The sequence below is a fragment of the Suricata suricatta genome, chromosome 10, assembly GCF_006229205.1.
Source record: "Suricata suricatta isolate VVHF042 chromosome 10, meerkat_22Aug2017_6uvM2_HiC, whole genome shotgun sequence".
Classification (NCBI taxonomy): domain Eukaryota; kingdom Metazoa; phylum Chordata; class Mammalia; order Carnivora; family Herpestidae; genus Suricata; species Suricata suricatta.
In genome coordinates, this window is record NC_043709.1 from 79,883,159 (window position 1) to 79,899,337 (window position 16,179).

At 37.1% G+C, this 16,179-nt stretch overlaps 1 protein-coding gene across 3 annotated transcripts in view; it reads left to right on the top strand.

The window, feature by feature from the left end:
• Positions 1–16,179, top strand: part of ITPR2 (inositol 1,4,5-trisphosphate receptor type 2) — a 478,853-nt gene that overhangs the window by 369,019 nt on the left and 93,655 nt on the right. For all 3 annotated transcript variants that reach the window (XM_029955850.1, XM_029955851.1, XM_029955853.1), the window contains 2 exons: positions 3,750–3,942; positions 7,523–7,648. In XM_029955850.1, the coding sequence (XP_029811710.1) occupies positions 3,750–3,942; positions 7,523–7,648 (319 nt within the window). The remainder of the gene's footprint in view (positions 1–3,749; positions 3,943–7,522; positions 7,649–16,179) is intronic.

A 16,179-nucleotide genomic window follows, 5' to 3' on the forward strand; every position in this document is an offset into this window, starting at 1 on the left:
TTTCTCTCCCCAACTCTCTTTCCCTCTTCCCCTCCCCCTGGTCCTCCATGAGGTTTTTCCTGTTAGACCTGTGAGTGCAAACATATGGTATCTGTCCTTCTCCGCCTGACTTCTTTCGCTTAGCATGACTCCCCTTTTCATTTTGTTGATGGTTTCCTGTGCTGTGCAAAAGCTTTTTAGTTTGATGTAGTCCCACTTTTTTATTTTTGCTTGTGTTGCCTTTGTATTTGGTGTCTGATTTATTAAATCATCATTTTCAAGTCCTATGTGAAGGAGCTTACTACCTGTTTTCCCCTAAAACTTTTTATGGTTTCAGGTCTTCTGTTTAAGTTTTTATCATTTTGAGTTAATTTTTGTGTATTGTGTAGGGTAGTGGTCCAGTTTCATTCTTTTGCACGTAGCTGTCCAATTTTCCAAAACCATTTATTGAAGAGACTGTCCTTTCCTCCTTGTGCATTCTTGGGTCCTTCGTGGTCAGCTACTTGACCACATATGCATGGGTTTGTTTCTGGGCTCTCTATTCTTTTCCATTCATCTCTTTTTCTGTTTGTAAGCCAGTACCACACTGTTTCATTTACTATAGCTTTGTAATATAGTTTGGAATCAGGGAGTGTAATTTCTGTTCCTAAATTGCTTTGGCTATTTGGGATCTTCAGTGGTTCCATACAAATGTTAGGACTGTTAGGTTTTTGTTTTTATTTTGTTTTGTTTTTTTGGGTTTTTTTGGTAATAACTGTTTGTTCTATTTGAAAAATGTCATGGGAATTTTGACAAGGATTGCATTGCATCTGTATATTGCTTAGGGTAGTATGGTTACTTTAAAAATACTAGTTCTTCCAAACCATGAGCATGAAATATTTTTCTATTTATTTATAGCATCTTCAATTTCTTTTGTTAGTATCTTATAGTTTTAATATATAGACCTTTTAGCTCCTTGGTTAAATTTATTTCTAGGTATTATATTTCTTTAATTTTCTTTTTATTTTTTAGAGAAAGAGAGAGTGCACAAGTGGGGGAAAGGGGCAGAAGGAGGGACGGGGGGAGAGAGGGAGGGAAGGAGAGAATATTTTAAGTAGAGTTCATGCTCAGTGTGGAACACCTTGTGGGGCTTGATCCCATGACTCTGGGATCATGACCCGAACCAGAATCAAGAGTTGGATGCTCAACTGACTGAGCCACTCAGGTGCAATTCTAAATGAGATTGTTTTCTTTATTTTTCTTTCTGATAGTTCATTATTAGTGTATAGAAATACAACAGACTTTTATGTATTGATTTTTGTATCTTGCCACTTAACTGAATTTGTTTATTATTCCTAACACTCTTATGATGGAATATTAGGGTTTTCTATACCTAATATCATGTCTTCTAGATATAGTAACCATTTAACTTATTTTTTTCCAATTTGGATGCCTTTTATTTTGTTTTCTTGCTAATTGCTCTGGCTAGGACTTCTAATACTATGTTGAATAAAAGTGGTAACACCATTGTCTTGGCACTGATCTTAGAGGAAGAGCTCTCTCAACTTTACACTGTTGGCATATGATGTTAGTTTGTGACTTTGTCATGTATGGGCTTTAGGTTGATATATGTTCTCTGTATACCCACTTTGTTGAAAGTTTTTATCATAAATGGGTGTCGAACTTTCTCAAATGCTTTTTTTTGCATCTATTGAACTGGTTATATGATTTTAAAGCTTTATTTTGTTACTGTTTGGCATCACATTGACTGATTTGTGGATGTTGAACATTCCTTGTATCCCTGGAATATATCCTACTTGATCATGGGATAGAGACACTGTTTCTTAAATGCATTCTGAGATTTATTTTTTATAGTTTGACACTTTTGGATCAAGCAACCCCCTTTTATTCTCCTGCTATACGAAATAGGTCCAAGTTTTCTTTTGTACAGTTGATTTAATTTTATTTTTTTATGTTTTTTATTTATTGTTTTTGAGAGACAAAGAGAGACAGTGCAAGCAGGGGAAGGTCAGAGAGAGATAGGGAGATACAGAATCTAAAGCAGGCTCCAGGCTCTGAGCTGTCAGCACAAAACCCGATGAGGGGCTCGAACCCATGAACTGTGAGATCATGACCTGAGCCGAAGCCAGACGCTTAACCAACTGAGCCACCCAGGCGCCCCCTAGTTGATTTCTTTAACCTATGTTTGGGAATTCTATTTACCACTACTAAATTTCATTTTCTATGTTTATTTTTTTTTTCATTTTTTAATGTTTATTTATTTTTGAAAGAAAGAGACAAAGACACAGTGTGAGCAGGGGAGGGGTTAACGAGAGAGGGAGACACAGAATCTGAAGCAGGCTCGAGGCTCTGAGCTATCAGCACAGAGCTCAACAGGGGACTCAAACCCAGGGACCTTGAGATTATGACCTGAGCCGAAGTCAGACGCTTAACCCACTGAGCCACCCAGGTGCCCCTTTTTTGTGTGTATTTATATTATAGTATTCTAGTATTTAGTTTGAATATTTATGAATCATTTAGGATAGCTTACATTAAAAGTAACAGGACACTATATTGACAATTGTTGGAACAATAAAAATATCTGATTATCCCACATAAAGGGAAGTCTGCAGGTACCGGTAATTCTACAGTTGATTCAAAGACTCAGTGATGTCTTCGGACATGCAGACCTTTCCTGTCTTTCTCTGTGTCTTCCTTATTGTGCTGGTGATACCTCACCGCAAGGCTGCCAAGCGGCGTGCCAGAGTTTTAGGCATCATGCCCTTCGACTCCCTTTTGTTCTAAGTGGGAATAAAGAGGATACAGGCCAAAAGAAGAGATTTTTTTTGTATTTTGTATTTAGCTTTTTGGCATTATTATTTTGTCTTTCATGTGACTCTGTTTTTTCAGGAAGCAGAATCTTTCCTGATTCCCTCCCCTCTGCCACCAGGATATTTCTACTTATGCCTCACTTCCTGGAACTAGGTCATATTCTTGCCACTATACCAGCCTGTGGTGAAGGGGAACAGGGTGACTCTTCTGGCTTAGACCAATCCTGATTCATTCTTGAGGGCTAAGTAGAGTATACAAACATGTACCTGGAGATTTAGTCTTAAAAAACCCCTTGTTGCATAATAAATTTGTATAAAAATATCCAGATGGTTTTTGTTATGTTTAGTCTAACATCAAACTGTCACAAGTACCAGATGAGACAAGTTCAAAATAAGGAATATTTACATCTAGTTATATGCTTGAATATATGGTACATATGTGTATATATATATATATGGCAAAAATATGTTTTGCCTTGAGTAGGAAACATTTTAATGATACAAAGCACCTTTTTCTATAGAATTCAGGGTACATTATGTTGAGTATGTCATATGGTCCCCAACAGCTCTTTTTAGGAAGAAAAAGCTAAGCATAAGATGCAAATGTAAACATAACAAGGGCTGTGTTTAAGGTTATGCAGCCAATCACTTAGTTCTTAGTTCTCGATGTAGCTCATGAAAATAAAAAATGAGTAACAAAAGTTTAATGTTAGTCCAGAAAGAATAAAGTTTGGTTTTTTGTTATTTATAACAGTGTTTATGATATATTCACCAGCTAATTTTTCTTAAAGACAACAGTGAAAAGTAGCACATTAAAGGATTATTTTAGGATTTCAAGCTGGCGTATTTTTTTCAAACCTGAATCAATAAAATATCTTTCATAAACTTATTCTGAAAACACAAAATAGTCTAAGACTGAAGTGTCCAAAAGCTAAAGCCAATGCACATTAATATTTCCAGATCGTTCGGCATGATAGGACAATGGAACAAATAGTTTTTCCTGTCCCCAATATATGCGAATACCTTACACGAGAATCCAAGTGTCGTGTGTTCAATACAACTGAAAGGGATGAACAAGGAAGTAAAGTGAATGACTTTTTCCAGCAAACTGAAGATCTCTACAATGAAATGAAGTGGCAAAAGAAAATCAGGAGTAAGTACGATAAACTAAAATAGTTTTGAGCATAATGGTAGAATAATTGGTACTTTAGAATACATAACAGCGTTCATTTAAATTGTTTTTTAATGCTTATTTATTAATTTTGAGTGAGAGGTGGGGAAGGGGTAGAGGGGGAATCCTAAACAGGCTTTGTGCTTTTAGCACAGAGTCTGATGCAGGGCTTGATCTCACAAATCATGAGATCATGACCTGAGCGGAAACCAAGACGTGGACACTTAAGCGACTGAGCCATGCAGGCATCCCTAAATTGGTTTTTAGTTTCTTGCCATTTGATAGTACCAAATTCACTTGCAGACTTAAGAATGTAAGCTTGTCTACACCTGAGTGGAAGCTGAGACACCTGTGGCTTAACAGAAACAGAAGACTAATTAGATCATCTTTTAGTGCTGATCCTATAGTTTTATAAGTATTATGAAATGCAAGCTTGCAGCAGTATGTTTCAACTGCTGAGCAGCTGCAAGTCTGCTGTCCTTGAACGGGCTCTGACTGACCTTAACAATCAGTAAATGGGAGGAGAGACATCAGCCCTAGCATGCTTGTCCTCTGTTATCTTACAGTCTTATGAGTGAATAGATTGTTTAATGTTTTCTTGAAAGTCATTCTTTCTTTTCGAAATATCTTTACCTTGCAAAATCAGACTAAAAATTCTGTGACACTTGTATTCAAATAAAGCAATAACTAATTTTACAGTTAAAAATTAGTATAACACAGGAGCGTCTGGGTGCCTTAGTCGGTTGAGCATCATTCCTGATTTTAGTCCAAGTCATTATCTCACAGTCGTGAGATTGAGCCCTGGTTAGTGTGGAGCCTGCTTGAGATTCTCTTTCTCTGCCTCGCCCTCTGCCTTTCTCCCCTCCAACAAAATTAATATAATACCGTTCCCATTACTTACACCTCAGGGGTCAAGTCTATTTGGAAATATTGAGTTTTAAAACTTTTAAATTCTTTTTTTAAAGTTTATTTATGAGAGGGAAGGGAAGAGGGAAAGGGAGACTGAGGATGTGAAGTAGGCTCTGTACTGACAGCACAGAGCCTGATGCAGGGCTTAAAGTCACAAACTTTCAGAACCATGAGAATCTGAGCCAAAGTTGAACACTTAACCAACTGAGCCACTGAGGCACCCCTAAAATTTTAAAGTTTATAATAAACTTTAGTTTATTTTCCCAGGTAAGGAATATCATGAGTTTTCAACAAAAATTATTAGGAGGAAACTCTAGATTAGGTCTTTTCTATCCTTGTGCGATGTTTTCCAGACCACAAGGCTTATGTTCTCAGTATCTCCATTCAACAGTGCTTCATCATTCCAGCTTCCTAGGGACTTTACTGAGTGTGGTTTATGGATTTGAGTGGAGCTTGAGACATACCATCTTTGGATAAAAGATTATGGCATGCAGTGTTAGTCTTTCCTATCAGAATGTTTGAAAAAATAAAGAAATTACTCTCCCTTAGCATTTTGCCATATAGAACCTTATGGAATTCAGAGAAAATTTTGGGTGTCCAGAACACATATATGAAGATTCAACAATTTTATTTGGGACATGTGAAAAGCACACATTTTATCCATAACTAAAGTAAGATGAATAATGAACTAGTGCTTGTGGGCTTTGTTCTTTTTTGGATAAATATTTTATCAGTTATTAAAAAACAAATCTTGAGATGCCTGAGTGGCTCAATTGGTTACGCGTCTGACTTTGGCTCAGGTCATGATCTCACAGTCAGTGAGTTCAAGCCCCCCTGTCAGGCTTTCCTGACAGCTCGGAGCCTGGAGCCTGCTTCAGATACTGTGTCTCCCTCTCTCTCTGCCCCCTCCCCCACTCACACTGTGTCTCTCTCAAAAATAAATAAACATTAAAAACATTTTTAAATCTAAAAGTAATTTTCAGTATACATCTTACATTTAAAATTTGAAAGCAACTTATTATGAGGTTATAGATAGAAATGAATTCATTAGATGGATGTAATACAAATATATGTATCAACATCTTTTAATTTTGTCTTAATGTTCAGCTTTTGATTTTTTTAAGTTTGTTTATTTATTTGGGGTGGTGGAGCTGTGAGCAGGGGAAAGGCAGAGAGAACGGGAGAGAGAGAATCCCAACAAAGAATCCCAAGTAGGGTCCACACTGTCAGCACAGAGCACAGTGTGGGGCTCAATCTCAAGAACTGAGAGATCATGACCTGAACCAAAATCAAGAGTTGGATGGTTATCCGACTGAGCCACCCAGGTGCCTCAATATTCTGCTTTTTAAGATGAAAACTCCTAATCAAAAATGATGGAGATGCAGATGTTAACAATTTAAGATACATCAGTCAACTAAATGCCATAGTAAATCATAGCCTGTTTCAGCATTGGGATGTTTCATCCCAAGAGAAGGAAAACAACATGTACTGAAGGGATATGCGGTGAGCAGCAGATCCCAGGTTGGAATTCACAGACCACAATTTGAAAAGTGAATAATTTCTACTTGAAAATTGATGTGCCTTTCTCCATCGGGTAGTTCCAATATTTTAGATCTGATGTTTAGATATTAAGAGTTAGAGAATGAACAAGCTCTGAAAAAGTCATGTGATCAAATTTGCATTTCATATCTGTTCAGTTATTTAGGAGACATATATTTAGTAGATGCATTTACTAATACACTCCTGAAGATAAAACATTATCTCATGTCTGAAAATATTCAGTAAAGCCTCTCCCACTTACTAATACTTCCTATTGTATCTTTCATGTTTTTCTGCTGTTATAAACCCAAGCTCTTGGGAAGCATTAAGGTTTAAAACTTAGATGCCCTATGGAGCACCTGGGTGGCTCAGTCGGTTGTGTCCAGCTCTTGAGTTCAGCCCAGATCAGGATCTCACAGTACGTGAGATTGATCCCCACATGGGCTCTGTGCTGACAGTGTGGAGTCTGCTTGGGATTCTCTCTCTCCCTCTCTCTTTGCCTCTCCCCTGCACATACTCTCTCTCTCTCTCTCTCTCTCAAAAATAAATAAAACTTAGGTATTATAAATCATGAGTTCCCAGTAAGCAGTATTATGCCATGTTATTAAAGTTCAGAATTTCAGGTAACTTTGGGTCATAGGAATTTTTATCAGACATGTATCTGGTTTGGGCTTTTTATTTTCTTTTTTTGACTGTAAGGCAAGGGAGTGGGACCAATTTTTCAATATCACTGACTTACAAAGTGATACATACTGTTCTGTTAAAGGGGCCCCAGGCATCCACTACCCTGTCTTTCCCCTAGTCTGCACTAGGGATGTATCAGAAAGAATTATTACAGAATCATCTTTTCCGACCATGTTTAGCAATTGCAAAATTACCCACCCTTTTACAATGGCTTGGGTGTAAATTGGCTGAAGAATTAAGAAGGAATCAACTAGAAAACTCTCTTATGGTACTGATGATAAACTTCCTTTAAAAAGTCATTTTGGAAGTTTATTTAAATGTGCTTTTATACTACTTTACAAAAACACAATTTAGTAAGATGTTGTTTCAGGAGGGTTCATGTGTTGAAATCAAAATTAATTATTCTGCCATCACACGTTTTGCTCCTTAGGTAACCCTGCACTGTTCTGGTTCTCAAGGCACATATCCCTCTGGGGGAGCATCTCCTTCAACTTGGCTGTGTTCATCAATTTAGCTGTTGCTCTCTTCTACCCATTTGGGGATGATGGAGATGAAGGCAAGTGCTTGTCTTTCTTTAAATGATAAATATTTTCAAGCTTTAAAAATAATACTCTTGAAAATACATCTGTTAGCTACTTAGAGCTTAAAAATAACAATAATAATTCTTGTTAAATAAGCTTTTCTGTCTTCATTGGAAGTAGAGAATGGTAGTAAGTAGGTTAGGCAGAAAACAATGGTCAACAGAAACGTTAGTTTTCCAAAAGCTCACATAAAAAAGAGCTATTAAAGGTATGCTAGACTGGCAAACAAAACAATGAAAAGGAATTATTATTTCTACCTGATTAATATTATTGAGAGCATTTTTAATATGGTATCATATCAACTATATAAATATATGGGAAAACGAGAGGTTTCTGCCAAAATATTCATTGTGATTACCTTAAATCATGGAATTTATAATTTACCTCTTCCTCGCTTTCTGTCTTGTCTAAGTTTTCTATGGTCAACACACATGGACTCTGAAAAAAAAATTTTTAATGTGCAACATAGAGCAGAATATGATCATAGATAATATCTCAGATCTCAGATTAGAAGTTAACTCTTGTTTCCAATCTAGGACTTCTCTATATAATGGCTGACTGAAATTAATATTATTAAACTAACAATAAATGAAGTTTTACGAAAGCAAAGATAAGAGATATCTCATTTTACGTGACATGGGAAGTAGAAGTGAAATCTGCTAAAGGGTGGGACCGGGGAGAGGTAGTTTTATTTAAGTCTGGCAAAGCCCATGGGAAAATACATTGTAGGCTTGGGATACATTCAGGTAAATAGCTCTGAAATGTGTGTGGGAAGAGTGGCTTGAAGGAAAAGATGAGAGACATCAGCAAACAAGAACCACAAAGTGCTTTTATATTTCACCTGTTCATAGAATCATTGTAAGAATTGAATGAGATGCTATATAGGTAAAGGCGAGCATTCCGAGAAGCTTAGCTGTTGTTGATGTCCTTGTTGTTAAATATCAGTACTACAAAGGGAAGCCCAGTGAAAACAATAGTATGATGAGAGCAACAGGTATTTAAGCTGATTTCAGATGAACTAGAGGTGAGCATAAAGGGAAAGAGAGTCCAGGACTAATTTGCTATTTCAAAGCTCCATTACAGTTAAAAGACATCAAATTCCTAAACTTTAGGTATAATTTGAATGGTTTTACACAAGTTTGATATTTTAGAAGGCATACCTGTGCTGAAAGAAGAATACTCAGCAGTGGGACAGATGGGTGAAGAGTTAAATAGCAAAACATAGCCAGTAATTGGCCATCCACTGTAGGAAGTTGCAGATACAGCAGGAAGTGGAAACAGCTTTCTTTTCACTGTGTTTAGTCTTATTTAGTGATGATAGCCATCTTGGCACAGAAGAATGTAACTCTTGTAAGGAGAGAAGTCCAGCATGAAATGATAAATTGGTATCATCTGGACACAGAACATTGAGAATAGGTTGTAGAGTCTCAATTAATAGAAGCATGAGGTCTTGGATATGGAGGCAATTCTGGAAATCCTCTAATACCAAATCCTCACTTGACAGATCAAGAGATGGAACCCCAGAGTGGCTAAAACATGGTAGACCTTAGAGTAGAAAGTTAACTCTTTTGTTTCCAATCCAGGACTTTTCTACATAGATAATTGGGTTCCAAGCCTATAGATAACAGGAAGATGACAAATCTTCATACAGAACATAATTTTTTCTGAGTTCCATCCCATGATATCCCTTACTTGACCACTAGAGCCATTGTATATAGCCTCTGCTGCCACCTATTGTACATGAAATATAATGGTAATGGGCAATGCCACCCCTCTAGACATCTACTTTTTACTCATTAGGAGAAAGTAAAATATCTGATACATTTTTGATACTTTCCTAGTAACAGTTATGGCAGTAATATTGATATAATAATAATAGCAGCTGATGTTGTTTACTAGTTAGATTGGGTCAAGCAGAATGCTAGCACTTCACATACATAATTTCATTGACTTTTCCTGACAATCCTATAAAGTAAACACTTCATCTTTATGGATGAAGATCTGAGGCTTAAGAATATTTGCCCAGTAATTCAGGAGAGGAGTCCATAAATATGTATTTTTTAACAAGTTCCCAAGGTATTGCTGATGTAGCTGGTCGTTGAACAAGCACTTGAAACCACACACATAGTACAGTTTGGAGTAAAGTTCCAGCATCAGAAAGAAATAGTACTAACAAAAACAAGACTGAAAAACATGGTGCCTCATTATCAGGTGAAGATGCAGACTTTACTCTTCAAAAAGTACTGGATAAAAGCTAATACTAGTAACCAAAGTGGAGGCTCAATCTTAGGTTTCCACACTGGGTGAGGGACACTGACACTAAGAGAGAAGAGAGGGCATGAGCTGCCATTTTGGAAATATAGAATCCCAAGGTCATGTTTGGGTCATTTAATTACAGTTCTGGATGAGTTATTTAATTATAACTCTATGAGTATAGTTAAAATTTTGGTCAGTATTAGCTCAGTCTCTAACTTTCAGTTGTACACTATGCATAGCTACAAAGACTAAGAAAACAGTCGAAATTGAGAATGCATGCTTGGACATCAGAACTGTCTGGAGAAGGATAATCCTGTGCTGGATATGCAAGCTCTCTAATGCTGGATTTTGTCAAACACAGTTTGGGTGACTACTTGCCAGGAGCACTTTGAGGAGATTTAGGGTGGATTAGTTGAGCATTAACATTCCTTCCATAAAGTACCTAAAAATGATGAAGACATGTCAAAGAACACAAGATCCAACTTGAAAAGCCTCCCAATGACCACATCTGCAGAAATTTTGAGGGAAAAAGTATTGACAATAATACATAATAACCCATGGAATAAAATAAGAATGAAGGAGTCTATATGGATCATGAGAAAAGAAACTTCCTATTTACAATAGCATTCCAATTAATAAATGTAGAAGGAAGGGCACCTGGGAGGCTCAGTCAGTTAAGCTTCTGATTCTTGATTTTGACTCAGGTCATGATCTCGTAGTTTGTGAGTTCAAGCTCCATGTCAGGTTCCGTGCTGACAAGGCGAATCCTGATTGGAATTCTCTCTTTCTCTCTCTCTGCCCTTACCCCATTTTTGCACTCTCACTCTCTCTCTCTCTCTCTCTCTCTCTCACTCTCTCTCTCTCTCTCTCTCTCTGTTTCTGTCTATCTCTCTCTCTCAATAAAAACTTTTAAAAAAAATTAAAAGAAAAATAAGAAATAAATGTAGAAGGAATGATGGAAATAGAATATCATCATTTGGCAAACAATACTGTAGTAAGAATCATCATGGATGCTAAAATTCATAGGTGAATGTTGGATTAAAAAGCATAATGAGAAACAGGATATTGACATAGTGTCAAAGTATTTACCCCAATATATTTATTAATTACAAGAGGAAAAATAATAACCTTAATGTGGAGAAATCACTTTAAATGATCAACGTTAATGTCACCAGTAATGAGACAGCAGCAAGTGCCTCTTGATATGATGCACTAATGAGGACGTGGCATTATTGGCCAAAAATACATCAACTGAGGACATTTTAAACAAACTCCAAGTTAGGGACATTCTTCAAAATAATTGGTTAGTAACCTTTAAGGTTATGAAAGATAAAGGTAGAGGAACGGTTCAAATTAAAAGAGACTAAAAAGATATGACAAATAATATAATATGTGATCCTGGTTGAGATAAAGGATACTAATTGGGCAATTGATGAACTTGGAATAAGACCTATAGATTAGATAAAAGTGATATATCATAATAAAACACCTAGGAATAAACTTAACCAAGGAGGTGAAAGACCTATACTCTGAACAATGTAAAACACTGATGAAAGAAATTGAAAATGACACACAAAAAATGGAAAGATATTCCATACTCATGGATTGAAAGAACTAATATTGTTAAAATGTCCATACTACCCAAAGCAATCTACAAATTTAATGTAATCCCTATCAAAATACCAACATCATATTTTACAGAACTAGACCAAATAATCCTAAACTTTGTATAGAATCACAAAAGCAGTGGAATCCCCAAAACAGTCTTGAGAAAGAAGCACAAAGCTAGAGGCATCACAATCCCAGATTTCAAATTATACTATAAAGTTGTATAATCAAAACAGTATCATCTGGCGTGCGCGCGCACACACACACACACACACACACACACACACACACACACACAAAGACACATAGATCAGTGGAACAGAATAGAGCCTAGAAATAAACCCACACATTCATGGTCAATTAATCTTTGACAAAGGAGGCAAGAATATGCAGTGGGAGAGAGACCGTCTCTTCAACAAATGGTGCTGGGAAGAACGGACAGCTATGTGCAGAAGAAGGAAACTACACCACTTCCTTACACTACCACAAAAGTAAACTCGAGATGGATTAAAGATCTAAATGTAAGACCTGAAACTGTAACTGTCCTAGAAGTAAACATAGGCAGCAATTTCTTTGACATCAGCCATAGAAATATTTTTCTAGATATGTCTCTGCAGGCAAGGGAAACAAAAGTAAAATTAGACTATTGAGACTACTCCAGAATAAAAGCTTTTTGACAACAAAACAAAAAGGCAACCTACTGAATAAGAGAAGACATTTGCAAATGATATATCCAATAAGCGGTTAATATCCCTTAATAGATATATTTAAAAACTCAAAATATATTGATTTATATATCAAAATATAAGCAACTCAACACCCCCCCAAAAATCCAGTTAAAAAATGGACAGAGATGTGTGTATAGATATATTTGAATAAATTTTCTGAAATAAAGAAGAGTGTAAAAAAAAATGGACAGAGGACCTCAACAGGCATTTTTCCAAAGAAGACACATAGATGGCCAGCAGGCATATGAAAAGATGGTCAACACTCATTATCATCAGGGAAATACAAATTAAAACCACAATTAAATATCACCTTACACCCATCAGAATAGCTAAAACCCAAACAAGACGCAGCCAGTGGTGGTGAGGATGTGGAGATACAGGAACCCTTGTGCACTATTGGTGGGAATGTGAACTAGTGTAATCACTGTGGAAAATAGTCTGGAGGTTCCTCAAAAAGTTAAACATAGAGTTAACATATGATCAAGTAATTCAACTACTGAGTATTTATCTTGAGAAAATGAACACACTAATTTGAAAAGATATGGCATCTGTATGTTTATTATAGCATTATTAACAATAGCCAAGATATGGAAACAAACCCTTGTTTATCCAAAGATGAATGGTTAAGTGGAATAAGTCAGTCAGAAAAAGACAAATACAGTATGATTTTGCTCATATGTGGAATTTAAGAAACAAAATAAGTGAGCAAACAAAGAAAAAAAAGACAAAAAGACTCTTAAGTACTGAGAATAAACTGGTGGCTGCCAGAGAGGAGGTGGGTGGGGAATGAGTGAAATAGAGAAAAGTCCATTAAGAGTACATTTATCTTGATGAGCACTTAAAAATGTATAGAACTGTTAATTCATTTTGTTGTTCACCTGGAACTAATTTAACACTGCTTGCTAATTATACCTCAACTTAAAAAAGTAAAGATAAATAAAAATGGTATATCATATTAGTTTCTTGATATTCATCTCTGTAATGTGGTTATGTAAGGTGGAATCCATGTGAGGGGGATATGGTAATGTTGCATGATATTTGCAACTGTTACATAAATCTGAAAGTGTTTTGGAATAAAAAGTAAAAAGAAAATAAATATGAGGATAGGATTCTGTCCAACTCTCAAGTCCTTGGATTCTGGGTACAGACGTTGATCATAAAATCACCTGGTAAATCCTGGACCACAAAAAAAAAGCCGTTGGTCAAAATAAGCCACCTTTCTCAGCCCCAGATCCTACTACAGGCTGTTTCAGAGTCATTGTGGCCACCGTGACAGTGAGGACAGGGGTTCCACAGAGGCAGTGGGCTGTGTAAGCTTGCTCCAACCATGTTTTCCTGCCTAATCACACGTGAACTGGGAATTACTGGTGCTTATATATCCAGTGTGCTGTTGGGTTGTAGTATTAACTGAGAGAAGATTGTCTCCCTTCAGCCCCAGTAGTGGTGTATAATGATTAAAGGGAAGGGCCCCGGTGGCTCAGTGAATTAAGCATCGACTCTTGATTTCCACTCTTGTGATCTTATGACTCCTGAGATGGAGCCCTGCCTCTTAAGATTCTCTCTCCCCTTCTCCCACTGCTCCTCCCCCATGTGCATGTGTACTTTCCCTCTCAAAAATTTTTTCAAAAATGAAAGAAATAAATAAAAAAACATAATTAAAGGGATGTCCTTAAGGGGAAGGTGATTCTCAGGGGATCGGTTTAGTGCACTCCTTCCCCCAAATCCTGCTATAGATAATTGCCTTTCATTGCCAGGCTTCGAAGAGCTCAGTTTGACTTTTTTTTTTTTTTTTTTTTTGGTTGGGGGAACATTATGCAGTTATTTTTATTTATTCAGCTATAAAAACTATGGCAAATATTTTTGATGGGCAACACTTTAGAGTAACACTAATTATATTACTATAAATTTGGTTGAGGATCAGATTGGAATCAGGAACCAGAGAGAACAATAACAAAAATCTTCAAACATTGCAACAAGAAAATACATCCCCCACCCCCCGCCCCCTGCCCCCTCACCTCCCTTTAATTAAATGGTCTAGGCTTCCCTAGACTGGTTTGCAGTCTAAGGCGATAAGAAACAAGGCTTTGGGCATTCTGAAGAGACTGCAGGTTAAGCTGTGGTGCCAGCAGGAGCCTGAAACCCTGATCTGAGTGTTAATCTTAGGCATGTTCTGAGAGCAGAGGCAGATTCTCAGTGTTTCCTATGTTCTTTTCCTTGAACCATTTATATTTCCTCTTCTCTGGCTAATTCAGTGCAGTAACAATCCGGTCACTGCCTTTCCTGGTTATGTGGAGGGAACCTGACAGGAATGTGTGGCTTCTGACTGGAAAGGCAGTGGACTAACTTTGACCTATCTCCTCCTGAACAGTAGGGAGTTGCTGAGGAAGGCGTCTTCCGGCAAAGCCCTCTGTCCTGAGAGAAACATTGCTTACCCTTGGGAAATGTAGGACCTCTGAGCCTGAAGCTGTGAGCTCTTGAAGGCAGTTCCAGTTGGCCTCTCTCCTCTGTCCCACACAAATCAACTTGGTAACTGGGCTTTAGAAACTTACAGTTAGATGTAATAACAAAATAAGTTAACGCAGGTCACTTTTTATGCCATTCTAAATACTTTTCTCTCATTTCCTCTTTACCATTTTTGGAGAGGAAGGACTTGTTTCCCCTTGACCTTTCCCAATGGTAGGGATTGATTTTGATTGGTCATTTCCACCAGGAATCGTAGATGACTGATGCCAGGTTTCCCAAGGGTGAGCTCAGTTTATATTTATGCAGGAATGCAGCGTTTATTTGTAAGGCTGTTGGTTTTGGTTTTGGCTTCTTTGTTTGGTTGATTGGTTTGTTTATTTGACATATGCTTCTCTAAAAAGGAAACCTGTGCCCAAAGTTGAGGAATTAGGTTATGGCTGCAGCTGTTGATGCTAGAAAATACCCTAGATGTCCGTTCAGAAGTTGAACATTTGCCATGCCAACTGCCCCTGCCCAGTTTGGCAAAGACAGACTAATTAGTGGAGAAAATTGCTGCCATGGGAATTTCTCTTATCCAGAGGACATACAACTGTTTTTTTCCTAAATCAGGTTCAAATTGAGAGTGCAATTTGTTTTTCCCTCAAGTGCTTTGTGTTAAAGAAAGTTAAAGTTCTTCAAGTTGATTTTAATTCATCCAACTTAATAGCAACCATTGATGAAGTGTGACTACATGCTAGGAACTGTACCAGGCCCCAAAGACACACACAGAGGTTGGTAAAGCTGTCCTTGTCCTCAAGGAGCTCACGGTCTAGTTAAGGGATGAAGAAATGAGTAAGGCACAATATAAAGACCACCCATGGACTTATGGACGGATGTCTACTTTCGCTGGACTGAGGTGGGGGAAACAGGAAAGTCTTAGGAGGTTACATGGAAGGAGGGAAGGCAGAGATGAAGTAAGAAGCAGCATGTTCGGTACAGTAAGCTGTGCACGAGTTACTGTGAAGTGGATAAGACTCCCGTTATGTGAATTGAATTGAGGTCTCCAGATGTGCTGCTTGAATTTTCTTCTATACGGGACAAACTTCGTACTTTCTGAGATTTAAAAATATGTAGAGTGAATTCTAAAAAATAAATTTCCATTATTAAAGTAACAATGCTTATTATGGAAAATTGATAAAAAAATACCAAGTATTAAGAAGAGTCACCCCTCCCACCTTTAGTGGGTAAAAATTGTCTTTCACAATCTGTCCTGTACTGTTGTCAGAGTTTCAATTTATTGTTATTTTTTCATTAAATCTTCAGCCTGAAACCAGTGTGACCATTCTTACAAAATATGATTGCAAATTATTGACAATTGGCAATATTGTCATTTTAAATAACTTTTAAAAGTTTATTAATTTTACAAATACGTATCTAGCATTAAACTATGTGCAAAGTACTACACTAGATAC